General features: G+C 45.3%; 2 protein-coding genes across 8 annotated transcripts in view; one reads left to right on the top strand and one right to left on the bottom strand.

Annotated features, from left to right (window-relative positions):
* The window catches only part of ARSG (arylsulfatase G), a 125498-nt gene extending 98589 nt beyond the window's left edge, over positions 1–26909 (bottom strand). For 3 of the 7 annotated variants that reach the window (XR_014153303.1, XM_081849740.1, XM_081849742.1), the window contains exon 1: positions 26371–26902. The gene's annotated coding sequence lies outside the window, so the exon portion shown is untranslated. Of the gene's footprint in view, positions 1–10171; positions 10295–26370 lie in introns of those variants that run through there. The other 4 variants (XM_081849746.1, XM_081849745.1, XM_081849744.1 and 1 more) reach the window with 4 other exon arrangements.
* Positions 6769–20908, top strand: SLC16A6 (solute carrier family 16 member 6). The gene is made up of 6 exons (XM_081849760.1): positions 6769–7241; positions 10520–10761; positions 12155–12298; positions 13027–13155; positions 14652–15479; positions 17274–20908. Exons 2-6 carry the CDS (start codon positions 10527–10529, stop codon positions 17510–17512), a joined length of 1575 nt encoding a protein of 524 aa, XP_081705886.1. The 5' UTR covers positions 6769–7241; positions 10520–10526; the 3' UTR covers positions 17513–20908.
* Positions 26910–27933: the final 1024 nt, after the last annotated feature.

Here is a 27933-nt window from a genome sequence, read left to right as displayed (position 1 = left end):
AAACTGTGGAGCCGAAGAGCTATCCACTGTCATTGTAGAGGCATTTAGCTGGTCCTCCAGCCCTGAGGACAGCGGTTTCTACAACACTGGCAACGGGGTAAGTCTACTCTCATTTTGCTTTTCATTTTAAAGCCAAGGGAGAAATCTGGTTTGTACAGAGTATTTCAAGGAGGACGTGTCTCCCAGAGTGAAGTTCTGCATGATGCTCCTTGGATTCTGGTTGGATCTGTTTTAAAACAAGAGACCCAAGAAGCTCAGCTTCCATTAGAAGAACAACAGCAGGTACCTATCTGTGCACAGAGAAATATATGGAGATAAGGTGGCAATTTTAGGATTCGTATCTACAAAAGGGAGTTATAGCACTGGGAGAATTCAACTGCTGTTCCAGTTCTTCTTTGGGGACATTTAAGTGGCAAACAATGCACTTTTGGTCTCGCCAGAGTGGTGCATGCTCTAGTTATCTCCCGCTTGGATTACTGCAATGCGCTCTAGGTGGGGCTACCTTTGAAGGTGACCCAGAAACTACAACTAATCCAAAATGTGGCAGCTAGACTGGTGACTGGGAGCAGCCGCCAAGACCATATAACACCAGTCCTAAAGGATCTTCACTGGCTCCCAGTACATTTCCGAACACATTTCAAAGTGTTGGTACTGACCTTTAAAGCCCTCCATATATGGTTCAACTTCAACTCTGACCGCTGGCCATGTTGTCTGGGGGCTGATGGGAGTTGGGATTGTGATAACGTTTGGTGGGTCAAGATTCTGAGATAACTGAGCAAGATAGGAATGGCTTTATTCTATCTTCCTGCTCCTTTCTCCACTTTGGTGCTGGGAACCCCTGCGAGCAGCTGGATCAGATAACAGAACTTAGCTGAGTTGGAAGGGATTGAGGACCGATTAACACTCCAAGCTCCCTACACCAGCCTTCCTGTTGAGAGTTGAAATAAATAGTGAAGTGCTATCCTTCCCAACAGACTGCTGTGCCAATATTTGAACGGTAGAGGCCAAAGACAAAGGAAATAAGACCAAAATACAGCTTCAAAATGAACTAGGAAGTCTCACCTACATTGCTACGAGAAGGGATTACCGTACTTGGGCCATTTTGGAGTACTCCCTGATGCCCATGTAACTCTTAAAGTTCTCTATAGCTGGGATGGGGAACCTCAGACCCTTGGGTCAGGCTACCAACCAAAGTCAAATGGAGTTTCTTGCAAGGTGAAATTAGTAGTAGGCTTATCGCGTGTCCTGTGAAATCATAATTCCTACACCTTAGTAGGGCTTCAGGGACAGATCTTAAAGTACAGACAGATTAGTAAGGATGCAGGCAGTTCTTCAAGTAACATAGCAGAATCATAGACTAGTAGAGTTAGAAGAGACCAAGAGGATCATCTAGTCCACAGTATTGCTTGTGTGATATTTGCACAATTTATTCTGCTCTTAGCAAACTTGGTGAGAATGAAATTTTCTGGGCTGCAGAAGTTTCCTCGTCAAAGGCGTCCTTACAAAAAAATTTTTTTTAAAGTTCTCCCTTGATTAAGCAAAGCAAAAATTTGCTTTGCAATGTGTTTGATCAGCATGGCAGCGTGTCAAGTTTCCACCAAGTTTCCACCAATAGGGTTTAATTTTACCATTCAAGGATGAATGAAGTTATTATCCCTTACTACAGGAGGGCACAAAGTCAAGAGTTCAAATACAAAAAAGCAGCAATGATAAAAACTACAGGGCTCAGAAATCCAGTGCTTTAAATGGCAATGGGATTATGTTCACGCATATGAGCATGTACATTTGCGTGTGTTTGTGTAAGGGGAGAGCAGAAACTGGTAAAATAAAAACAAGCCTGACCAGAGCTTGCTCTTCAAGCAGCCCAGCTGCACATGTTTCAGAGAAGGACGTTAAGAAATTCAGTGAATGCAGGAACAAAAAAACACATACAGCGTCATCCTTTTTGTTTGAAATGTAAATAACTTATCAGGCCAAAAGGTGTTCTCTTCCAGAGGCTGAATAAACATCAGAAATCAGCCTTTGAATTTTTTTTTTTTTTATGTAGCCCTGAGAGAGCCAGGAGTTGAGGAAATGAAATCAATTTTCTGTACAGCCAGAGTCTCCATTGTGACAGGTCACAGCCTTTCAAAACCTGGCATCTTGCAGACACAGATTAGTCACAACACTATTTCTCAGTGAGGCTGCAGACAAGGTAGGCAAGCACCAATATCAGCATCTCTCAGGAGCCAGGTCAAAACATTTTTCCCCACCAGGATTTTTAATTAGGAGTGCAATTTAACTGATTAATTGTGCACTAGTGGGACTTGTGTTGGCTCCCGCTAGTGCAACGATTTAGTTGACTCAAGGTCTAAGTTCATCGTCTTCAGAGGTCCCTACTCTATATTGTCCTCTACATCTGAGTAGTAGACAGGCAAGCAGTGACCAAAGAAAGCCTTTTTAATAATTGTGGCACACCCACTAAAAAAACACAAAAAAACACACCTCCCACACCCATGGAGGCTTGCCTGAAGCCAAGTTTGTGGGCATTTTATAACTTTTAATCACTTTGTTTTTATGGTAACTGCTGCTGCCCTGATGTGTTTTTACTGTATATTATACTGATAGTTGTATTCTTTTGGCATATTTATAAGCAACTCTGGAAGGGCAATGCCTATTTATTGTTAAGTTTGTTTTGCTTTGGTATTGGTAAGGTTTTCAGCTGTGCGAGAACAGAGCAGAGATATTCTGGTTGACCACCTTGCTTTTTTAAGCTAAGGATGGTCCAGAATGGTATTAGTTCCTTTCAATTACTGAATAGTTAAAAGGCATTTGTAACAATTGGAAATATAGTTTTAACACCGAAAACAAGCTAATCCTCCAGAGCTGTAGACCCTTACTCACATCCTATTGCAAGCCCCACTGAGTTACTCCAGTCTGGAAATATAACTGCAGCCTTATGTTTTGCTACAGCAGGAATTGCAATGAAAATACTGGTTTGCTGTTTAACATCCCAATAGGTAGAGTGTAAATATTGATTTCAATGGAATATTTCACAGACCTTTAGCCTTATGTGTTTCACTACAAGTAAGCCCCTTTGATATAAGAAGGATTTGCTTCCAAAGGTCCTTTGAACAAACGTATCAGAGCTCATTTCATAGAACTATGCTACATTTGTTTTTTAACATGCAGCTAACAGAAAGTCATTATGAATATTGCTTTGTTTTCTGTATGGGATTTTACACACTGGGGTAAAAAAGTTAATTCAGTATAAACCAAACTAGGGTGGGGTGGGGTGGGGGAAACCCTTAACAAAAATCACTCCAGCAATCACCTTTTTAAAATCCACTGAAAAAATGTCACTTTTAAAAAATAGAGCTGAGATCTATGGGCCATTGAAAAAAACCACACTAATCATTTGAATGTTTCTTGCTCTATAATAATAATAATAATAATTTATTATTTGTACCCCGCCCATCTGGCTGGGTTTCCCCAGCCACTCTGGGCGGCTTCCATAAAAACCAGAAATACACTAAAATATCACAGATTAAAAACTTCCCTGAACAGGGCTGCCTTAAGATGTCTTCTGAATGTCAGGTAGTTATTTATCGCTTTGACATCTGATGGGAGGGCGTTCCACAAGGCGGGTGCCACTACCGAGAAGGCCCTCTGCCTGGTTCCCTGTAGCTTTGCTTCTCGTAATGAGGGAACCGCCAGAAGGCCCTCGGCGCTGGACCTCAGCGTCCGGGCAGAACGATGGGGGTGGAGACGCTCCTTCAGGTATACTGGGCCGAGGCCGTTTAGGGCTTTAAAGGTCAACACCAGCACTTTGAATTGTGCTCGGAAACGTACTGGGAGCCAATGTAGGTCTTTCAAGACCGGTGTTATGTGGTCTCGGCGGCTGCCCCCAGTCACCAGTCTAGCTGCCGCATTCTGGATTAGTTGTAGTTTCCGAGTCACCTTCAAAGGTAGCCCCACGTAGAGCGCATTGCAGTAGTCCAAGCGGGAGATAACTAGAGCATGCACCACTCTGGCGAGACAGTCCGCGGGCAGGTAGGGTCTCAGCCTGCGTACCAGGTGGAGTTGGTAGACAGCTGCCCTGGATACAGAATTGACCTGCGCCTCCATGGACAGCTGTGAGTCCAAAATGACTCCCAGGCTGCGCACCTGGTCCTTCAGGGGCACAGTTACCCCATTCAGGACCAGGGAGTCCTCCACACCAGCCCGCCCCCTGTCCCCCAAAAACAGTACTTCTGTCTTGTCAGGATTCAACCTCAATCCATTAGCCGCCATCCATCCTCCAACCGCCTCCAGGCACTCACACAGGACCTTCACCGCCTTCACTGGTTCTGATTTGAAAGAGAGGTAGAGCTGGGTATCATCTGCATATTGATGGACACCCAGTCCAAACCCCCTGATGATCTCTCCCAGCGGCTTCATATAGAAGAAGCCCCTGAAATTATTTTAAACAAAGGCAGGTTTACCTGCACACTGCTTTTTAAAAAGGGGCTAATTTTCAACTGTATTTAACATAACGCTAAAGAAAAGTTAACCCTCTCCTGCTGCAGTTCTACATCCAAAACTAAGAAAAAAATACATTACATTACAAAAATAAGAAAAATCAATACTGTGATTAATCTGGGCCTTTAGTCTAGTTTTGACTTACATCTTAACCCCTTCCACAGTAAAGACAAGTTAGGAGCTTGTATTAGGAATTTAACTTCATTAAAAAAACCCCACAAAAACCTCACAGGGGTCATTCATGAGCAGAGATAGCAAACATTTCTGAAAACCCTGCTAAAGCTTTATTTGTTCCAGAGCCATAAAAGAAAATGAATTAAAAACAAAACAAAAACCTTCCTACATTCAAAAGACTTTGCTGGCAGACCCGAAGGTTCAAAGTGAAGACTGTAAACTGCTGACTCCAAGGGGGTAGGCGCACACACGCAAAGGACACTGTGCCAGGAAGGATGCCCCCCGGCATTGCCCAGAGCGCTTTGCAAAGCACTGCCAGCCAGCCCAACTGAGTCACCAGCATTCCCCCAATGCAACAAGGAGAGCTCAGCTTCCGGGAGATTACGAGTCTCTAGTGTGTGCACACACAGCAACAGCCAGACACACACCCAAACTGGCAGAAACCTGTTCTGCCCGGATCAGCTAGAGCAGCAGCAGCTGCAGCGGCACGAGCTCGAACCTGGGAAAGTGGAACGCGCTCGCGCCGCCGCCGCCAAGCAGGGCGCCCGCGCTCGTGCCCGACAGAGCGCCGCCGGGCAATGCAGCCGCTAGGAGGCGCTCGCCGGGTCCCGCGCGTAATTGATGGGGGCAGATTTTTTTTTAAAAAAACCCAAAAAAAATTGCTGTGAGAAAGAGGGTCGCGCGCACACACAAAAAGTTCATTATGCACTACATAAGTCCTGTAGCCCCTTAGGGTAGCAATCTAGCACTTGGTTTCCTTTGAAGCCCCACCCCAAGGAAGCTGTGGGTTTGCAGCTCCTTTACACAGGACTTGCACGGCACTGGGGTCGGAAACGTCTTGCGGAGCTGCCCACTATGAAAATCTCCCGATAGATTTGAAACTGCGGGGGATCAGAACTGCGTTTTGTTGTCACTTAAGCAGCGAGCGACTCCGCATTAATTCCTTAGGGAAGCGCTCACGTCGGGGCTCCGGCACGGGCAGCATCCGTCGAGGATGCTTGGCGGATCTAACTCTCCTCCAGGGCTTGCTCTCAATAGGGAAGCATAGGGATGAACATGAAGCCCATCCTTGCTCTCCCTCGTGCCGATAAGGAGCGCACGGAGCGGCTCCCAAGTCCCGACCCCCCAGATACAAGATGTACACGCGCGCACATTCTTAGGGAAATGCAGAACACAAGGTGGGGGGGGGGAGAGCAAGAAATCCGTGCAGATAACGGGGAAGAAGACGATTCCGGGCGGCTTGCAGCAAGCAGAAAGCTGCTCGCCTTACGTGCCTGCGGCGCAGTTCACCTTAAGGGACCTTACAGCGCAGACTTGGCCAACCCGGCGCGCTCCTCTTGGCTGAAGGAGTGGCTCTCCTTCCTGCCTTAAGCACACCGATCCCTGCAATACTCGAACTGGACACCTCACTCCAGAGACCCAGCAGGGCGAAGTTAGGGAGCGGATTCCCCTCTTTCCCCCTCAAAGGCTCCAAGAAAGGAGGAAAAACCAACGTTAACAGGAAAGCATCCTTTACAGGGCACAGCAAAGGGGGCGAATGTTAGTTCGACTTATGAGCGAGAGAGGAGGTGACACATGATGTCCATTCCCCACAGGGGGGCAGGGATGCCCAGTCTCACTTCGAGAAAGGACATAAAGGTGGCTCTAGTGAGGGACTCTGGCTAGGCGAGCTCTCCAACCGTTGCCCCAAACTCGGCTGAAGAGGCGGTCGACTATCAGGTCCCCGCTTTTGGGGGAAGGGGAAATAGAGGCAGCGGCATTGCCTCGTGGAGAGGGGCTACTTGGAACAGGCGCCTCAAACGCCGGCGGCGCAAATTAAAAATAAGATTATTCGGCAAGGTCTGAGGGAAAGCGGCGCGACATAAAAGCGGACGTGGCAGAGGCCCGCGCGCTCTCTGAAGCGCCTCTTGCCCTCACCCCATGCCGCAGCCCGGCGCGCGCCCCTGCCTCTGCGCCGCCCCGCCTTCCCCTCAGAGCACGCGGGAGCAGCAGCCCGCCCCTCCTCCGCTGCAATTGCAAAGCCGGGCCCGGCGCGCACATGGCGCTGCTGAGCTGCTGCTGCTGCTGCTGCTGCCGCGCGCGCCGGGTCCGCCGGCGGAGACCGGCTCGAGCCGGTATAAAAAGCTTGAGCTCGAGCGCCGCGGCAGCACTGCCGCAGTTGCGAGAGGGACCGGGCGGAGGAGAGTCAGGTGGGGGTGCGAAGAGGGAGCCCGCCTGGCTAGCTGGCAGGCAGGCAGGCGAGGAGCGGCGCCCCACGGTGCACCCCGCTGGGCATGGGGCAGCCTTGGCACCGGCGGAGAGAGCCTTGCGTCGGGTAACGGGGGGGTGGGGGAGCAGCGACCTGCTCCTCTCTTCCCCGCCGAAGCGAAGGGGGTCTGTCTGAGGCACAGGCTCCACCCTCTCCAAAAGGGGTCTCGAAGCTGAGGCGTCTTCCCAGGCCACCTCAGCATGTTACTGACCGGGCCATAGGCCAAAGCTGCACTTCTCTGCAGCTCGGGGAGGAATCTTTTTTTTTCCCTTCCTCCGTTTCCTCTGCCCAAGTTGCAGCTGCAGCATCTACCGACTCGGTAAGTGGCTTTTCTTCTGGACACTGAAGTTTGGTTGTCTTGCTGCTGTAGCTATTTTTTTAAAAAAACGTTATTTGCTGCCACATACTCTTTTTTTTTTTTAAGGGGGGGGACTATGTGGCACCTTCTGAAGGAGCCGGCTAAATTGTGATGTGCAAAGTGATGCATATGGAGGGCATCAAAAGGAAAGTAGATGTCTCTTTTCTCATCCATATCCCTTCAGGTTGGAGGGGGCTGGGGTTTTTCCCCCCTTCAGAAGAAGGTATTTTCCCCACTCCCAGAGGAACCTCTTTGCACACAATAGTATGGTCTCTCGTCATTGACCACCTCTCCTTAAAGAAACTTAGCTTGGGGTTGTTTATGTGACGCTATAGACCTGGACACCTCTGCATTCCAACAAGGTATCAAGGCGCTTTGAACCGGATTAAGGATAACCGCATGGCGCAACGTGGGCGCCAAAAGTGTCTCCCTCGCTTCTCTCTCTGACTGCAAATTCTGCAGGCATCATCCTATCCTGATTCAGCCTGGCATGCTGCTTAAGTTCTGTTACCCAGGCTGTAGTCGGGTCTTTGCTTGAGCAGCAGCCTGGAATGCCCTCAATGGGACTCACAATATGGTACTCATCAGAAGCGGATCAAACTGGTATCTAAGCCTGTCCTGCACGGCAGAGATGAGAGAGTGTATTTTCTCAAAACCAGACCTGCCTTGCAGATGCACCGGAGTGTATTGCCTTTAACTTCTGTATAGCCAAGCACGTTACACAGTCACAGCGAAAATTCAGTCCATGAATGTATTTTTCCTTCTGCCCCACATGATGAAAAATTCATCTGCAAGTCAGTATTTCAGAGGATTTGTTGCAATGCTAACATGACTTGATATGGTTTATCGGACTGATATTTTTAGCCAGTTTGCATCAAGACTGCAATTTGAAAAGAGTTCTTGCTCTTATTTTACACAGAGTGGTTGAAAAAATAGGCTTCAGATTCCTTCAAACACGAGATCTTTGGGGAATAGACTGTCCTGTCCTGTGATTTCATAAGCACCTGCGCACTGCAGGCATTACTAGAGATAGCAACTGCTGTTCCTAGCTAGTTAATTCTTTGCATATTACTAAGCATTCTATACCTTTATTGGCCTTGCATCTAATGATGTACTACAGGGTGGCACTGAAATATATTAGATTTGATGAATGGATAAAAGATAATCTTCCTTTAATTTGGTTCTTGCAAACTCAAGTTCAAAAACTGCCTCCAATCTACAGCCCAGTTATAGTCTCCAGGTGAAAAGTACAATGCCAATGGGATTCTTTTAAAGGCTAATATTATTCATTCTTAAGTTATTAGAAAATAACCTTTCAGATAGTTGCTGATCATGTTTTAATGCAATTACAATTCTCTCCATAAGCAATTCTGAAAAACCTACTAGATATTTCAGTACTACCACTAAAAGAATCATAAGAGCCCAATTCTAGGCAAATGAAGGTATGTCTAACTAAACCCACTGAAGATACTCTCAATGGTTTAGACACACCGTACTCTGCATACATTACAATTAGATGAACTAGAAGATAAAATATATATTATATATAAACAAATACATATTATATACAGTTAAACTTGAAACAGTTATAATTGTGTAGCAGAACTTGCCACACAATGGGAGCATTTGGATATTGTTTTCAAAACTCATGTACAGACTTTTCTAAGTAATTAAAATGAGTAAAACTGATAAGAACAAAAATGCTAGCTGTTGAGGTGAGGCAAGATGAAGGTTTGCTGAAGGACATCTTCCACCCTCCTCCCCAATATTTCATAACACAAACCAGTCCTTACCTCTAGGAAACTGTAGCTTAAGGACATTCAGAGGAAAGGTAAATTACTGAAGAATCCCAAAACAGTGAACCAGTCCCCCCCCCCTTTCAATAATGACTACCTGGTCAGATGCAGAAAGTTAATTGTAGGGTTGTTTGTTCTATGGCGAGTGTCTCTGCAGAGCATTCTGAAAATATATTTACTACCCTGAAAACAAATTTGGTTGCATTGTATCCTGGGAGCAAGATGATCACGAAACTGGCCCAGAATCACCCACTGAGCTTCATGACTGAGTGGGGATTTGAAAACTGATCTCCCAGGTCCTAGTCGGACGCTCTAACCACTATAGCACACTGGCTTCCTAGAGTACTTCTGCTATGGTGAGCTATATAAATTAAGAAGGTAAATAAATATGGGGGAAAGCAAAGTGCCACTTAAGATTCTTCTCTTAACTGCTTTGAGATTATTTCTTTAAAATATAAAGTCATATAGAACTGAAATTATTATTAATAATTAAGAACACCACTGGAGGAAAATGGAGCCTAGATATTCTGTTGTGGCGACCGCAACCTAGGTTTAAGGTGCCCTTTGGAGATTTACTCATATATCTGAGTTTCTAACATGAACTAAGGAGATTTGCCAAGTGTGTCTGAATTCCCTAGCTTGTGGATGCATGTGATGCACAATAGTGGCATAGTTATTTTTGGTTTTTTTAAAAAAGTTACCTCAAAAGTTTTAGCAGTATGTAGAAAACCTAGATGGCTATGAGGAAGTCCCTAGCTGGATCCAAATAAACCCGGGTTATATAAAGCAGCTGCACAAGAAACAAATTGGCTTGATTTTGTTGTCTTGGAGTCAACACCAAGCAGCTCAATGTAGGTCCTTTATCAACATCACCCAGAAACCTTAGCATGTGCAACTGCTGACTAGAATCATAGATAGGCTTGGGCTGTGACAGAACTCAAGTCTGGAAGGAAGGATGGAAGGCAGAGTCCCTTCTAGGGGATGCCATCTGTCTGCTTATGCAATGCAAAACTGCAAGTTTGGGAGAACCCTTTCACAGCATTTGTGAAATTTCACAGGGCCTTTGGGTCTGTCATGGGTTTTTCACTAAATTACCTCCTTTCCACTGTATTTAAGTCAGATGACTGCTTCTTAATTGCTTGTTCTTAAATGGAACCAGCTGGTCCTTACGATGAAACATATTTTTCTGATTCTTGATTCAACTAGTTCGATCTTATCCTAAAAGGGAAATGCTTCCATTAGGATACGGTCCCGAAGCAGCAGAAAATCTGTGTGAGATGGAAAAGACAAGTTACCTTTTGTAACAAGGTCTGTGATCCCAAGCCTGCTTAGGAGGAAGTAAGCCCCACTGAACTGAGTAAGCCTACTTCCAAGCAGACATATGAGATGTTCTTAGAAAATGTGCTGATCTCGCTCTGTTTCTGTCTCTCCCTGTCATTCCAGGTTAAAAATGACTGTCAAAGCAACAAGAATGTCATGCCTTGCTCCCAATGTTTATACTAAAGTGCCTGATGGAGGATGGGGCTGGATTGTGGCTTTTGCTTTCTTCTTTGTGGAAGCCCTGACATACGGCATTATCAAGTCTTTTGGAGTCTTCTTTATAGACCTAATGGAAAGTTTTGATGAAAGCAACAGTAGGATATCATGGATTATCTCAATATGTGTTTTTGTACTAACATTTACAGGTGAGTGAGCATGCAGCACATCTTGTGTTTAAACTGAGAGCCTGGTCCCTATGCAAAGAGAAGCATGCCTACCTATTATTTCATAGAAGCACAGAATTGTAGAGCAAAAGGGACCATGAGGGTTATCTAGTCCAACCCCCTGCAATGCAGGAATCTTTCACCCAACCTGGGGCTCACAACCCTGAGATTAAGAATCTCATGCTCTACCGACTGAGCTATCCCTTTTCACTCTGTAGAAGTCTGGGCTCTTAGGATCGTGTGGTTGTAGGGCTGTAATTTTGCACATATATCACAGTCCTACATAAGTACCAAGAAACTGTATGTATGGTATCCACATACTATGTTAATTGTTGGCAAACACTGACAAGCAAAATGCACACAGAGGTTCACTGGACACCCTGTTTACACACACAGATTGAGAGTACTTTTAAAAGCCTCCGTTTCTCAGACTCCCCTCATTTATAGGGCCGGCTTAACAACTAGAGCTGATGCATAAGAACACAACTTTGCTTAATTTTCAAGGTCAGTTGTGACACTTCCAAGGATTTAGAAGTGCTTCTGTAAGAACAGAAAAGGAAAGAAATGTTAAAGGAGTGAAGGGACCAAGAGGGCAAGATAATCTGAGAGAAGATGTAGAAAGTAGTGTTAAGAGTTGGGCACAATATACTTTTGCTCCACCTCCACCATTGTAATGCATGGAGAGTTAAAGCGAAGGACAAAGCTGGTTTCAGTGTGGCTAGAACAGAGGAATCTCCTCCCAGCAGACACTGCTCCTTAGTGTTTACCCCAAGAAGGCAACTCAATCAAACCAGTTCTTTGGTTAGGGGAAGATAAGTCTGAAAAAAGGGACCAGAACAATGAAGGCTTGTTTCTGAGATTAACAGTTGTTTTTTTGAGTTAATTAAATCACATTAGTTAACCTTCTGGGAAACAGTCTCCCTTCCATTTATGTGTGTTAGCATCTGCTCTGTATGGTAGTTTAATTCAAGTTTACTGACAGAAGGCACATTTCACTTGAGACCCTTGTCTACTGGTCCTCTGGAAAAGCAAAAAAAAAAAAGCAAATATGGAACTGAAATTGAATCACTGGAACATTGACCTACATGGTGTCAGCTATTTCATACTTAATACAAAGGTCTGCCGGAGGGTTAATTGGGGCTCTGCCAACCTGGAATTTGCCTAAAACTAAAGCATTTTTTTTTACAAAGGAAATAGCAGCTAGGCCCTTTGTTTTTAAATTAACACCAACCCATGGTTTATGCAAGATAAATACTACAGTGCCACTTGTAATATAATAAAAAGCCAGCAAAGCTTATTATTGCATATGATGAGAGTCGCTATTGTAATTTGAAAGAGGTACATGTTGGAAAAAAATCGTTTCCCTCTTTTGCAGCTCCTCTTTCTACAGTACTGACTAATCGTTTTGGTCATCGCCTGGTGGTGGTGATTGGAGGTTTACTGATCAGTACTGGGATGGTCACAGGCTCCTTTGCACGCACAGTTGTTGACATGTACATCTCCATTGGCATAGTCTCAGGTAAGTTAACATGGTCCATCGTCTAGTGAAACTGCCAGTTATCTCTCCCCCCCCCCCCGCCCCAAGATAAATGTTTTATATTCTCCAGGTTCATAATGGCCAAGAAATCTTGCAAAAACAACCACCTCCTAATACTAATTCTTGGTGGGTCTTGGGTTTGTGGAGTTATTGGGCTTTATGGAAACTTCCCTGGGTTGTTATTAACAGTATCATAGATGGGTAGAACTAAACAGATAACCTCACTCAGAAGCCTGGTATGATGCATTCAAATAGCTTGAAAAATTACGCTTGCTGTTAATAAGAAATGGCCAACTTTGCAAATATTTAGCAAGCAACATCACTAATTGTGGGTGGTATGTCTAGAGCAGGGGTTGGCAAGGTTTACCTCGCCTGGGCCGGTTCACTCCAGCGGAGATACCTCCATGGGCCAGATCACGTGTGCGCAGATGTGATTTCTGGGGTCTGCGTCTGCGCAGACGCGATTTTTGGTGTCTGCACATTCACAGACAGTATTTCTGGCTCTGCGGAAGCGAGTCCCTGCACGGTTTAGCACAGCGCAGGGACTCACTGACCAGGCAGCTTGGTTCAGGGTGGCTCGTGGGCCGGTTAACCCCTGGTCTAGAGTGAGTGGTTTTAAAAAACCACACACTAATGAAATGGTTTCATCCAATGTCTACAATTCCGCTATTGTCATGCACTAATAGCATTTGTTTGGCTTTTATTTATAGGCTTAGGATACTGCCTTGCATTTCTGCCTACAGTCACCATTCTGTCACAGTACTTTGACAAGAAGCGTTCATTAGTCACAGCGGTAGCTTCCACAGGAGAATGCTTTGCTGTCTTCTCTTTTGCACCAGGTACTGAAATACCCTTCTGAGATTTTCCCATGATCACAATGTTAACTTGAATCTTAAATACATGTTAAAACAGCTCAGTTGGCTTAATGGTGTGACCTTATTCCCACCAAATGTTTGATTAAGGGCCATCTAATCCAGGGATTGGGCATGGTGGTGTAGAGGAAATTGGACCCCTTCAGCTAGTTCCAGCACACAAATTCTGAGCTGGTTGTGGAGGCTCCCCAAAGTTCAGATTATAATGGTTCAGTGGGTCATTTTGCTCCTTGCCAGGAATCCAGAGAACTCTTATCTGAAGCCAAAATGCCTTCTGCAATCAGTCTCAGAATATCAAGTCACCAAAGCACAGATCATTAATATCCTTGTACCTTGTACCTCCATTAAAGAACTGTTACATCTTTGGGAGGAAATCGGTCAAGAGAAGATATATGTCAGGCATGGTCCTTTGCTAGAGCCAAATCATCTTTCCACTCTTATGTGGACTCCCAGGAACAGTCAGTTGGAAAGTCACAGGTGTGGAGGTGCAAAAATACATTGTTGGGAACAGAGAATGGGGGATAAATATAACCACAGTACCTTTATATCTTGAAAGCACGCAGAAGAGAAAATGCAAAGTTCCCATCTTTGTAATTATGTTCTATCCTGCTGGTTGTTAGATTTGAATTCAGACTATTCCCCCCACCACCACTGGCAAACCCATGCCCCCACTCTCAGCCTAGCACTATTTTTACAAACTCTAAAGGGCATAGCAACCCGATGACATACAATCTGGTGGGTTCCCAGTACAGTTTTTTCCAAGCTAAAATTAGCGCTAAGCGCTAACCCCAGCTACCTTGGAATAACGCAGAGCCTATATGAAAAGTTATTTGATATGGAAACCAGAGGATTTCTCACTTGAGAAATCCCAAACCTGAGATCTCAAAAAGCTGGATTACATCAAGCCTTCTCAAACGTGCTAAGATAAGTTGTGCTTTCTCCTAGTCCTTTTGCCATTTTAAAAACTCCCTTTTGCCTTTAAACTGCGTCATCTCCAGCTGTGTTGTAAAATAAGGGAGAGCCTGCCTTCTATTTTGATGCGGTTGAGAAAGATACCTTCCCTATCTCTTTCTCCAGAGGGTGTAGGTTAACATACCTGGGAAAGTAAGACCTCTGCACTAGATTACCCCCTAACAAGCAGACAGTGTCTGTGCCTAGTTTGAGCTGATATGTACTGTCGCCATCCCTGCTTTCCTGCATAGCATATGTGAGAAATGGCTTGTTATATGGAGGCCAGGCGGTGCATGAAACCTCGTTCCTTGTTAACATCTTCTTATATCTTAGATCCTGCTTCATATACTGCCAAAGCTGGTCCCAAATGTTTGAGTCAAGTGTGTAGGAGACACTATGAACAAGATTGGGCATAACTTGACCCTAAAAACTTGAGCCTCAGTGTTACCTTTGTAAATCAGAGCTTCCTGTTCCATCAGTGAAAGATGTGTTTTACTTTTTCTTATTTGTAGCTATCACTGCTTTGAAGGAGCACATTGGCTGGAGGCATAGCCTCCTGTTTGTTGGCCTACTGCAGCTTGGAATTGTGGCCTGTGGATTCTTGCTGCGGCCCATCATAATCAAAGTGCAGGAAGAAGTGAGTGTGTCGGCAGCAGAAGAGCAGAGTCAGACAAAATACATGCTTGAAAATGAACAGACACGCACCTCCATAGATTCCATTGACTCAGGAGTAGAAGTAACTACCTCACTTCGCAACACGCCTGGAGATGCCAAATCAGAACTGAAAAGCGAGGGACCACCAAAGGAAATCACAGAGGTGCTCATAGAAGCTAGTAGCATCCCTGCCAAGGAACCAAAACCTCAACTCCTAGACTTCTCTGTGATGAAAGACCATGGCTTTATTTGTTATGCACTTTTTGGTTTATTTGCTACTCTGGGATTCTTTGCTCCTTCCCTATACATCATTCCACTTAGCAGGAGCCTTGGAATAAACAAGGACCACTCCGCATACATACTCTCAGCGATGGCAATTGCCGAGGTCTTTGGCAGAATCAGCGCCGGCTGGGTCCTCAACAAAAAGCCTATCCGGAAAATTTACATTGAACTCATCTGTGTCATTCTGCTGGATATTGCCCTCTTTGCCTTCCCTTTTGCATACAATTTTTGGGGACTAATGATATGTAGCATTTACTTCGGGTTCATGCTTGGGACAGTGGCAGGCACACACATCCCTATGTTGGCTGAAGATGACGTCGTCGGCATAGAGAAGATGTCCTCTGCTGCGGGAGTTTACGTATTTATTCAAAGTTTATCAGGGTTGGCTGGACCACCCCTTGCAGGTAAAAATGAGATGCACCCAACTGTTCTTAACTTCTGTTCTAGCTAGGTAACAACTGGGAAAGGGAACAAATGCTTTCAAACAACTAGAGGTGAGCTAAGGGTGAGATCAATAGAAAGATGTGGGAGCATTCATGGAAAACAGTGACTAGCAGGTTAGCAATTGGAAATGGCTGCATCTTGGAAGAAGACACTACACAACAGCACATGCACATTTTCCAGAAAACCAAGTTACCATCAGCACCCTTAAATAAATTAGCCTGATTACTGCCATCCAGGTTACTTTTCGCTGGAGACTAAGTAGCTCACACCTAAGCGAAAAGAAAACCCTTCCCCGCAACACATTTCAGCTATCTCCAAGGATAGACAAAAAGACAACTTGACTGCTGGCACTGTTGTTAGTAAAGTGGTACCTCTGGTTGCGAATGGGATCCGTTCCGGAGGCCCGTTCGCAACATGAAAGGAACACAACCTGCGCACGCGTGCGTCGCAATTCACCACTTCTGTGTATGCGCAGGACGTCATTTTGCGCGTCTGCGCATGCAGCAAAACCCAGAAGTAACCCTTTCTGGTACTTCTGGGTTGCCATGGGACACAACATGAAAACACGTAACCTGAAGCAAATGTAACAAGAGGTATGATTGTATAGTACTTTTAATTTACAACGTGCTTCAGAATCTCCTCAGAAGAATTATGGTGGGAATTGACAATCAGGTGAGAAGGTGACTGCCCAAGGCCATTCTTGTTTTCAATTCAAGTGCAAGTAAGCAAAGAACAAAGAGGGGATAGGTCATGGGGGGCCCTTCAATCTCCTTGAAGGGGAAAGGTCTAAATGATGCACAAGGCTTATGAGAAGGGCATCAGCTAACACATTTGATTGAAAGACACAGATGCTATAAACAACACAAAAACAGTAGATTTCCAACAGTAAATGTCCAAGTAGACATTAAATAAGGGGGGGAGGGTTTCCTCTTCCTTTAGTAGTTTCTTCTTCCTTAAGAAAACTTGTCTATCCTAGACAGCCGTGATTCTATGTGGTTGTTAATAGCTACCACAACATGCATGGAAAGCCTTGCACTGGGGGGTAATACTCTTTTTAAGAATGACTTTTAATTACCTCGCTTGAGAACTGCAGTTCAGGAACTGCAACAACATTCCGAAAACTGTTTACAAGCATGAGGTCATAGGAAATCATGGGCAGAAATCCAGAGTACACTTACTGGGAAGTACTTTAGTCAAAAGGGTCATTCTTTCCAATGATTTTTGCAAGCCCATCTTCTAAGTAATTTGGGGAAGGTAGTGGCTGCAATAAACATATTTTGTAGCTTCAGAAATTACTCCCACAGAACCGCCCCCCAGCAACTCTAACCCTGCAAATGAAGGGATATGGCATGAGGGAAGTGTAAAGTTTTAAGATGCTTTTGGATATGTTGGATGCTGTCCAGAGTCAGATGGGCGGGGTACATTTATTTATTATTATTATCATTATTGTTAATGCTATGTGGAAGGGGGGAGGGAGATGTTTATGCACAAGTGGCACTTCTCCCTCAGTGTTTTCCTCTAGTATCTTCCTTTAAATTATCTAGTATAGTAAATAATAATATCTAGTATCTTCCTTTAAATTGCTCTTGCATAAAATCCTCAAACATCATTTGAGCATTCCATAGCTACAGCTCTGGACTACTTTGCAAAAAAAAATAAATGAACTTGTACAAAGAGATTTTTATAGGCTTGTACAAAACGCAGCTTTTGACATGACGTTGCAATATATATATTTTCCCCTCTCACCCTTATAGGTATGTTAGTGGATACCACAAAGAACTATAGCTCTGCATTCTATTCTTGTGCTGCTGGGATGCTGCTGGCTGCCGTGTTCCTTTCTTTGGTGAGGCCTTGCAAGAAGGTACGTCAAAGGAAGAAGGACCCAGTAGAAGAGAATGTGTCAAAGCCTTTGCAGGATGTACCAGAAGACTTTATAGAGCCTGATCTTGGAAGAAACGAGGATTCTTCAAGAAGCAGTGATAGCGTGGCCTGAATATTTTTTTTTACACACACACACACACACACACACACACACACACACAGAGTTTAGATTGGGGGGGCAAAGCACATCAGCCCTGATCCACCTTCTCAAATCTACACTTTAAAGGGAATGCAAAATCATAAATGTGAACAGATGCTATCAACCCTTTCAGAAAGATTTATTGTTAGATAGGTTTTTTTGTATAAACGCCACAAATTCTGATGCCCCCCACCATTGACCTCCATTAAGCGCACTCCTATCTAGCATGAAGTTGTGGCTCAAGCTATCGTATTCCCAGTTCCAAAATCACGGGGAAGAAACCAACTATTGCATTAGACAAAGAGCAAGGATGTGTCTTGTAACAAAACAAGTTATTTTGAACCTTTTAGTTGTTTTAATTAGTAGATACTAATTTCAGAGAGGGTAAAGGGGGTTGAGCTAAATGATATATCGAAGAGAATTAACAGGGTTTTGTTTTTAAAACTTGTTTGAACTTCATGTAGGTTGGGAAGTTGGAGGTTACTATTCTATTTTTATGGCCAGTTATTGTGGATATTTCATGGGACCATTATCTTTCCAGATTTAACGCTGATACAGTCCAACCCTATGTATGTTTATTCAGAACTTTTCAGTGCTTTCAATAGGGCATATTTAAAAGTGGGCATACAAACTGCAACCTTAGGGCTGGAATCCTGTGCTCATTTATAGTTTGGACAGGGTCCCTATGGGGTAGAACTGGGCCAGACATGGATCTAATGGATTCTAAATTGGCCTGTTTTGCAGAGAGGGACTTGAGCTAGACCCCTCTGGAGTTTGCATACCCCATGGTCCTCTTCTTCTACCCCCAAACTGGCAGGGCAAAAGACTACTGCTCCAGCCCTTCCTGGTCCCTCATTAAGATTTCCCATCTCATTGAAATTTAGTGGGGATTCCCTCTGAGCACTGCTGAAGTCATGTTCTCTTTTGGTAGTTAGATAAACCAACTTGATTGCATTTTTTAAAATATAAAATAAAATTACCTATTTATTTTAAGACTATTAGACAATGTCTGTATGGGCAAGTGTGGGGAGGTAGGGGGTTAACACTTTTCACAGGTATTTTAAATGCATTGATATTTTGTAAAACTTTATTGATATGGGTTTTTTTAAGGTGTAGGTAGCAGTGTTATCTGTTCTTTTCGAGACAAACTATTTTAAAACACAAGGCACGCAAACATGCTGTTCTTGAATTCAGTCCTGAACAGGAATCATAGTTCCAGCTGTTGAGTAAAACTGAACCCAGTGGTTAAACAATTTGCTGAATCTAGTGAGAGAATTTTCAAGACAATACCTTCTTTTTACTGTATGTTGGTTGTTTTTCCTTTCCTTTTCTTTTGTATGTTGTGAAGCAGGCCTTCAGCTCTCACAGTGAGTCTCCCTACACCTGTAGGCTTGAGCCAGGCTTGCACCAAAGTATATAGGTTTCACATTCTCAGGTGGTGCAAGACATGCTCAAGCCTACAGACACTGCCTTGTATGGGGCCTTGAACTGCATGGAAGCACTGACTGTGTGTGTGTGTGTTATACAGGCCAAAGTGCTGCCATTTGCGAGACTGAAAGCTGTCCCTGTATTGAGCAGTCATGACCACACACATGGCAATCATCAACTCCATGCAACTCACACTGGGCTATGAGCCCCTAAGCAGGCAAACCGGGGATCACGTGGAGCCAAACGTTATGAGCTGGGCCTTGGCGTCTCATGTGTTTGTGAATGTTCACAACAGCTAAATTCTGCACACGGATCGCTAGAGAGAACCTAAAGCAAAGAGAAACTTGCAGTGTAATTCTTATTTTAAATTTAACAAGTGTACTCAACAGCTGCCACAGGCATCAAATAACTGGTCCTAAAAATGATTATGCCACCACCCTGGATGCTCAATTGGCTGCAGAGTTGGGTTTGCTTCCCATTAACAGTCAATTATGTGTAAAGAAAGGGAATGATTAAACAAGGCAACATGTCAGCTATTCACTTACACTCAATAGATAACTATCAGTGGTAACACAAGCTTGCTTGTCCCACTTTTACGCAATTTTTTTTGTCAATGAGACAACTCAGGGGGACAAAATGAGAAAATAAAAATGTTTCTTTTGGTCCTGGATACACACAGTACAGATTCAAATGCGTTTCAGTATTTCAGTAGAAGTGGCATTGTATGCTGACTGCTCTGCTAAGATGCTTATGCATTGTCAGCCATAGAAATGAGGGACAATCCGATTTTAAAAGAGAGCAACCACTGGCACCCAAATACATTTTTTGAGGTCCTTGCACTTTCAATGTGTTTAAGGTTCAAACCCATTTACGAAGATGCTGGTTGATCTTTAGAGTGGAACATACTTGCAAGCTAAGTGTCCTTAACATTGAAATACAGTCGTACCTCCCTTTACGTAACCGTCTGGTTACGTAAACTTCGGGATGCACATGCGGCAAACCCGGAAGTATTTTACCAGGTTTCGCCGCATGCGCAGAAGGGGTCCTCAGGTTGTGGAAACCTTGGGATCCGACCGGACCTCCAGAACAGATCCCATCTGCAACCGGATGTACCACCGTACCAGTCTGAAACCTAAGCATACTTATTTGGAAGTATGTTCCACTCGAGTCATTTCAATTCAGGATGTTAAGCTGCCCCCCCCCAAAAAAAAAAACACGGGGAAGGGTGCTCTATCATTAGGAGTGGCTTTTGCAATCCACCCTCCTCCCTCACTGCATGAAAACTGCATGAAAACAACTGCAGTTTAGTGTGCTTTGAATAACTTCAGCACTTTATAATGTACAGCAGAACCTTGATAAATTGCAGCCACAAGTGGGAGACATGCACCATCCCCAATGGGGAGGTGGGTCACTTTTCTGGAACTAGCAAGTAAATGAAACATGAAACTTATGTTTGCAAAAATGTGTTATTTATTTATTTATTTAGCAAGCTTACCTTATGAATTATTTGTCACTATACCTCTAGAAAAGTTAACATACTGTACTAAATTAATTGGCTGAATTAATGACATCTCCGTAATAAAAGACCTCAGTACAGTACTTTTTGCTGTTACAACTTTGCCGAAGATAAAACGGTTACGGAGCACATTCTGTGTTTGTGGGGAAAACCTAGCTGGTCCTGCAGTTTAACAAGGTTCTACTGTATCTTCTTCTTTATACAAGGATTTCCATTACTAAATAATATGTGTATAACAGACCACATCGTAAGTTATTGTTCCAAGTACATACTATATTAGCATGACTAAGAGCATATTTGTGTGCACAAAAGATCCAAAATCAGGATATAACATGGATTGCTGGTTTGTTCTGTACTGTAATTAGTGAACTCTGGAAGTGCTACCAAACACTGAATTTTGCAATAAACTTTTTTAAAAAAAGAAATCAACCTTCATGTTTCGGTTTAATAATTCCTCTTTACTCCTCCATCTTCCCATGTGCCTTTCAGCCAAGCAAGTTTTATTCATTAAAAACCTACGGCAATCTCACAAACACTAAAACACACAAATGGCCCGAGCTCTGGTAGCTCTGGAAATCTGATCTGCCGTGAACACAACATAGTATCTAAACTGAGGGAGACCAAGATGATAAATGGTGGAAACCAAGATTTACAAGGCATGGCTGTTGGGTATGTTTAGCCTGGATAAGAGGGGCCTGAGGGGAGATATGATAGCCATCTTCAAATATCACAAAGGCTGTCACATGGAGGATGGAGCAATCTTGCTTTCTCCTCCAGAGGCTGGGACCCAAACGAATGGATTCAAGTTACAAGAGATTGCATCTAAACACCAGGAAGAACTTTCTGACAGTAAGAACTGTTCAACAGTGGAACAGACTCCCATGAAAGTTGGTGGACTCTTCTTCCTTGGAGGTTTTTAAGCAAAGGTTAGATGGCCATCTGTCATGCATCATCCGGTCAAAAAGTATTGTACTGGAAGAAATAGATACGCATGCAGAGCATCTCTACATGAGGCAGGTTACGGATTGGTTCGGGATCCTTCCTCACATGGAAAAGGATCCATGTACACTGTAACGCATGCCTCTGACACACTATGAACATGTAGGCAGTGTGGTTCTTAGACTTGACTCCAAAAGGGTGTGTAGCTGGAGAAACCCCCCACAAAAACATTCTTTCAACATGTGTATGTTGGCAGGGGAAGCTGCCTAAAACCGCCTCATCTAACAAAACAAAACAAATTCCTTCCAGTAGCACCTTAAAGACCAACTAAGTCAGTTCTTGGTATGAGCTTTCGTGTGCATGCACACTTCTTCAGATACCGTATCTGAAGAAGTGTGCATGCACACGAAAGCTCATACCAAGAACTGACTTAGTTGGTCTTTAAGGTGCTACTGGAAGGAATTTGTTTTGTTTTGACTATGGCAGACCAACACGGCTACCTATCTGTAACTCATCTAACAAAGTTAAGCTGAAGTTTCTACCACAATGAGACGACTTCTATTCTCACCATCCCACACCTTGGTCTCCGCCAAGTATCAACCAGCTATCGGGCGCAGCCGTCACAACCACCTGTCACAGGAAGGGTCACTCCAAGCAGGGGAACAGCTTGGCTACTTTTTCTGGCGAAAAGTGAATCCAATGGCCCCGCCAGAGTACAGAACTTCTAGCAGACGCACACCCCTCTCCCACCCACAAAGACACTCACATTCACTTCACTTAAGTGGACAACTCTGCACAGGCAGAGTTTAAGTGAATGGGGAAATCCACTTGTGCATGAGTGCTGCATGCCCGTTAACAACATGAAACTCTAGATTGGTTGTACAAGCATCAAACTTCTTTCCCCCATACTATAAAGCTGTAACACTAATAACGGCATTACAAAGTAGAAGCACTTTCTGGTTGGAGTAAAATAGGTGTACAGCATATGCATGGGACTGCCAAATGTTTGGCCATTAAACAAAATGCTTCTCCCCCAACCCTCAATATCCTTTGGGGGAAAAGATTTGTTTTCCAAGCATCCTTTTGTTGATCACCTATTGCTAGCCACTTGATTGAAGCACCCGCTTTTGATGGCCTTGCTAGCTCATCTTCAGCAAGTCACAAGCTGCCACCTTCAGTTTCTTATCTTTATAGTAAGAATGATTGCTATCTTCATTATTGGTAATATTTCTATCCTTCCCTTCCTTCCAAAGGACCTGCTTCACCGAATTGTGATGATGAAGAGGATTACTGCCCCATGGCTTCTATGTTAGAAGCACTACATAATCAAGTGTGATGGTCTTTATTAATACAGAGAAGTCCTTATTAAACTGTCTGCATTCTTATTAGTTACAGCAGACCAATTCACAGTCCCCATATGCTCAATGGTATCGTGGAGATGTGGAGGTCTGAAAATAAGGAGCAGCATTTTTCCAGGCTTTGAGGGGCTTTCACATACACACAGATTGGAGGATGTTCTCATTCATTCAAAAAGGAGGGAACAAATCTATATTATGGGGGAGGGGAACAGATGTGCAAACTTGGTTGATGGGTAGCTTTATCTGTCTAGTGGCGCTCCCATCCCAAGACCTAATTGCTGTATTTACATAACTGTAAGGAACGTTCAATGCTTATTCACATCTCTAAAACAAGAAAAATGTATCCTGTCCAATTCTTTGATTCCATAAAAGGTTGTTCCTTTAAAGCCTTAACAAAATATTCATTTCACTTGAAGCATTCTTTTTAAAACTTTAAATGTGCGGCAGATTTTAGTATGCAGGTGTGAATTTTAGGAAGGAAGGGGAAAAGAACATTAATTACAAAATGATCTTCAAACGTATTTGCTTTGCAGAAATTCTCATTAAATACACATAGGGTGTAAGGCTAGAGAGAGCAGGCTTTGCTGTAAAGAGGCTAGAGAGTTCCCTCTAGTGTGCTGTTCTAGAAAATATTTACTTATATTAATACATGTTGCGGGCACCACAAAGAATATTCTTTAGGCTGTAAGAAGTTACATACACACCCTTGGTGGAATTTAACTAACTTTTACTCAGAGTTTGATCCATTAATTTAAACAGGTCTACTCGGAGTAAAACTTGGTTGACTATCACATCTAAGTTCATCTATCCCATCAAGCTTTTAGAGTTTTTCTTGGGGGACTGGCTGCCAATTCACTCCAAACTAAGCAGGATTTTACTGACTTCACTGGTCCGTCCAGAGATCCCTCCCCACATCTAGCAGATCAAGACCGGTAGACCCATGAGCTATGGCTGGCCTCTAAAAGCCACACTCCACAACCAGAGGGTTCAATAACACATCTTCACATTTCATGCTGCCTTGTAGCAGACCAGGCTATTTGCCCCATTAGGCCAGGAGTGGCAAACGTTCGGCTCTCAAATTTCAGCAGCGACGCTAAAATTTTGTAACCCCCCCCCCACTCCATTCTACTGCATTGTTGTGGCACCCCTGCAGTGCGGCAATCAAGCTGTACCAGTCACGTTACCCTAAAACCAGCTCTGAGCCCAGACCGCCAGGGGCTCTGGCAAGGGTATTTTTATATCATCTACTACCTGGTCCTTTTAAACTAGAGATGCCACTGATCTACATGCAACGTACGTGCTCTGCTACTGAGATACAGAATCTCCCCCCAATGCCAAGCAAGCCCACCAAGACAGAAGTGAAGCCCAAACCCTGCTGGATTACTTTAAAACCTGTTTTTTTTGTTAGTTTCGTGGGGTTTCCCAGGATCTGGCCATATTGGCAAGTCTCAATAAAATCCAATGTTGCTTTTGTTTTTCCTTTGTGGCAAGCAATACTTCGTTTTAACATTTTCCTCTTGAATTCACCTTTTCTTCAGGAACAAGCCTGGCAAGCATTTGCAGCTGAATAAAAACAGAGCTATGTTTTTTGGGGGAAACACTTCATCCAATTCAGCAACACGTTAGTCCATACTGTAGGCTATAATGACAATACAATACATTGTGGAAGGCCATAACGAGCAGTGCATACTAGCTCATGCCAGGAATTAGGCAGGAAAAGCCTAAATTTCACGGGTCCCTCAAACGAAACAGCCCTGGGCTGAGTTAAATATACAGATGAATGCTTTCTTTGTACAAACCAATTAAAGTGGCCCTGTCAGCTGTCACTTTTCACTTCCTGGTTGCAATGTAGAAAAAAAGTTACCAAATATTGATCTCAGACAGAGATCAGTTACACCATAGTTCTTTACCATTTTAGTATGTTCATGTGTATATATATATATCCTAGCGCAGAACCTGAATATTAGGGAGTGAGGTTTCAGGTGGGAGGACACCAGCAGCATCTCCTGTTGTTGAGGAGGCGGCAGCGGCAGATCTGTCTTCCAAGGTGTGCCCCACAGCTGCAGAAGCAGGTCATGTGTTCCTTGGAGGCCGGGTCTGCTGCCCTTGTAGATCTCGCCATCCAAGGTGGTCCTTTCACCTTGCATCGTGGGTGGGCCGGCCCTGTCCCTAGGAGCAGATTTAGGGGAATGCAACCGGTTCGGTCGCACCGGGCGTGTATCCTTGTGGGGCGCTGCGCCACAGCTATGGTGCAGAATGGAAGGCGAGTGGCACTAGATTGTGGCTTCCACACGACTAAAACTTTGACTTGCTGCTCGCAAAGCAGTTGCTCTGTAACTGACCCACGGCCCTACCATATCTATCTACAGTGGTACCTCAGGTTAAAGATGCTTCAGGTTGCAGACGCTTCAGGTTAGACTTCGCTAACCCAGAAATAGTTTCTCAGGTTAAGAACTTTGCTTCAGGATGAGAACAGAAATCGTGCAGCAGGCCCCATTAGCTAAAGTGGTACCTCAGGTTAAGAACAGTTTCAGGTTAAGAACGGACCTCCAAAACGAATTAAGTTCTTAACCCGAGGTACCACTGTATCCAGATCTATGTATGTGAAAAGAAAGAAAACCAGCTATGTGCATCAGTTGGCAGAGAGTATATTTGGGGCTGACTCTGCTGCAACCTGAGCACGACAACAGGAAGAGGGGCTTCAACGCGACGTTTTCTGATTTTCCTTGTCAGAGGCGGACGGGAGAGGAAACACCCCCTAAAACCACGCGGGGAAAGTAGGGGGCGGTAAGGGAACCCTCCTATTGCGCCAGCGCGCTACGTACCACGAGCTGCGCCCCGCCCTCCACGCGCCGGGCATCGGGGCCAGCTGGGCGGGCAGAGAGAAGCATGGCTTCCCAGGCAGGCTGCGCAGCGGCGGAAATTTCCAGTGCGCCGCCCTGCACCGGAAGCGCCGCATTCCGCCTTCCATTGGCTCCCATCCCCAGCGACGATTTTGAAGCGATTGCGGACACGAAACCTCCACGCCCCCCAGTTGGAGTTGGCGAAGCTTGCTTAAGAGTAAGCAGGAGATCTGGCTACACACTGCCACCCCAATCCTATTGAACCCCCCACCCCCACCCCTCCCCAGAACATCACGATCCCCTGGATTGCCACAAAAACCCACAAGAGCTTTGTTTGGGGGTAGATATCTCGATGCATCCCTTCCTCAGGCTGGCCCCATACTAAAGAGGCCAGGGCACCGACTCCTTCCACAGCTGCGTGCAGAAGAGGGAATAGGAGCAGGTGTAGCCTGCAGCACACGGCAACGCTAGCTGAAATTCCCTTCCCCTGCACCCAAGCAAAGGTGCGGGAGCCCCCGGCCTCTTTTGCATCCGGTGACCGGACCCTTCCTTCTGCATCCCTCCCCGATTGTTTACGAGACACTTCCAAAACCGCCCTCTCCCTCGGAAAAGGCTGGCGGCTGCTAAATTGCTCCTGCCACTCAGGATCGGTCCCACCCATCACCCGGCTTGTCCCCTGCAAAATCTGCAAATCCCCGCTCGCACCCCCAGCAAAGACAGCCTGCCCCAAAGGGGCAATTCACTCACAGGTCTGCGTCGCTGAGTTACCCCACCGCTGCTGCTGCTGCTGCTGCTGCAGGCGCCGCTCGCTCCCACGTTGCACGGTTCGCGGCCCGTGTGAGCGCGGGCTTTGCGCCGCCCCTTTCCCCGATTCTGGACCAATGGGGACCTTCCCTCTAAACTCCCGAGCTCGGCGAATCCGCATCGCTCCGCGTAACGCAACGCCTTTGGGCAAGGCGAGTTGCAAGTGGTTGTTGTCTCCCTGCGCAGGCAAGATTTTGCGAGGCCGGCGATGCAGCGAGCAGCAGGGACGCCCGTGGGCGCTTTGCAGGAGAGATCTCCTAAAGCCGTGGCCTGCGCAACGCCGCTGCCCTTATGCTCCAGGATCTTGCTTCCAGCACGAAAGCTGAGCAGGGGTACTTCGACCGGCTGTCCGCGTACCTATTTGCTGCGCCAGGCTGCAGCCGGGGCGAGATCCGAGTGCCTCAGCGCACGTGCAGCGGGCACTTCCTGGATCAGCCACTTGCGGCGCAGTGCAGAGAAGGCAGCCACGCCCACCCGCACTTTAATACGCACCACCTGCTTCCAGCGCGCCTCTTGTTTGTTTTGCAAACTGTGGCACGATCCTGTGCACGTTTACCCAGGAGTAAGTCATTGACAGGAGTTTACATCCGTACAAGCATGCATACGATTGGGCTGTACACTGTTACTAAATAACCAGTGCGTCCTAGGATAGCCTAAGTGCAACATCCTCTATTGATCATTGATCAAAGTAGTGCAGCCAGAGACACTTCGATCTGTTATAAAGGTAAAGGGACCCCTGACCATTAGGTCCAGTCGTGGCCGACTCTGGGGTTGTAGCGCTCATCTCGCTTTATCGGCCGAGGGAGCCGGCGTACAGCTTCCGGGTCATGTGGCCAGCATGACTAAGCCGCTTCTGGCGAACCAGAGCAGTGTACGGAAACGCCATTTACCTTCCCGCCGGAGTGGTACCTATTTGTCTACTTGCACTTTGACGTGCTTTCGAACTGCTAGGTTGGCAGGAGCTGGGACCGAAAAATGGGAGCTCACCCCGTCGCGGGGATTCGAACCGCCAACCTTCTGATTGGCAAGTCCTAGGCTCTGTGGTTTAACCCACAGCATCACCCGCGTCCCTTTTTTGATCTGTTATAGCTGAACCCTATCTTGCCCATACAGTGGTACCCCGGGTTACAGACGCTTCAGGTTACAGACTCCGCTAACCCAGAAATAGTACCTTGGGTTAAGAACTTTGCTTCAGGATGAGAACAGAAATCGCGCAGCAGCAGCAGGAGACCCCATTAGCTAAAGTGGTACCCCAGGTTAAGAACAGTTTCAGGTTAAGAACGGACCTCCGGAATGAATTAAGTTCTTAACCCGAGGTACCACTGTATATCCCTGCTGGGTGCTGCTCAGATAAGCCACTGCCGAGAGCACCACATGCCCCAGAAGTGTGCTACTTTGTACTAGAAATAGGGCTGTTAGTGTTGCTGCTCCAGCCCTTTGGAATTGGTTACCAGCTGAGATCAGACAGATGCAGTGTCTTGATACTTATGCAGCTGTTGAGGATCT

This window comes from Podarcis erhardii, assembly GCF_964252035.2.
Source record: "Podarcis erhardii genome assembly, chromosome: 2".
NCBI classification, from domain to species: Eukaryota; Metazoa; Chordata; class Lepidosauria; order Squamata; family Lacertidae; genus Podarcis; species Podarcis erhardii.
This window is presented reverse-complemented; position numbering and strand designations above follow the sequence as displayed.

What these genes read in the sequence shown, in the direction of transcription:
- SLC16A6 (XM_081849760.1), top strand. Translation starts at nt 10,527, where the DNA reads ATGACTGTCAAAGCAACAAGAATGTCATGCCTTGCTCCCAATGTTTAT. An exon ending in TGTCTTCTCTTTTGCACCAG is followed by an intron (nt 13,156 to 14,651) that starts GTACTGAAATAC and finishes TCTTATTTGTAG; the next exon opens with CTATCACTGCTTTGAAGGAG. An exon ending in GGCTGGACCACCCCTTGCAG is followed by an intron (nt 15,480 to 17,273) that starts GTAAAAATGAGA and finishes TCACCCTTATAG; the next exon opens with GTATGTTAGTGGATACCACA.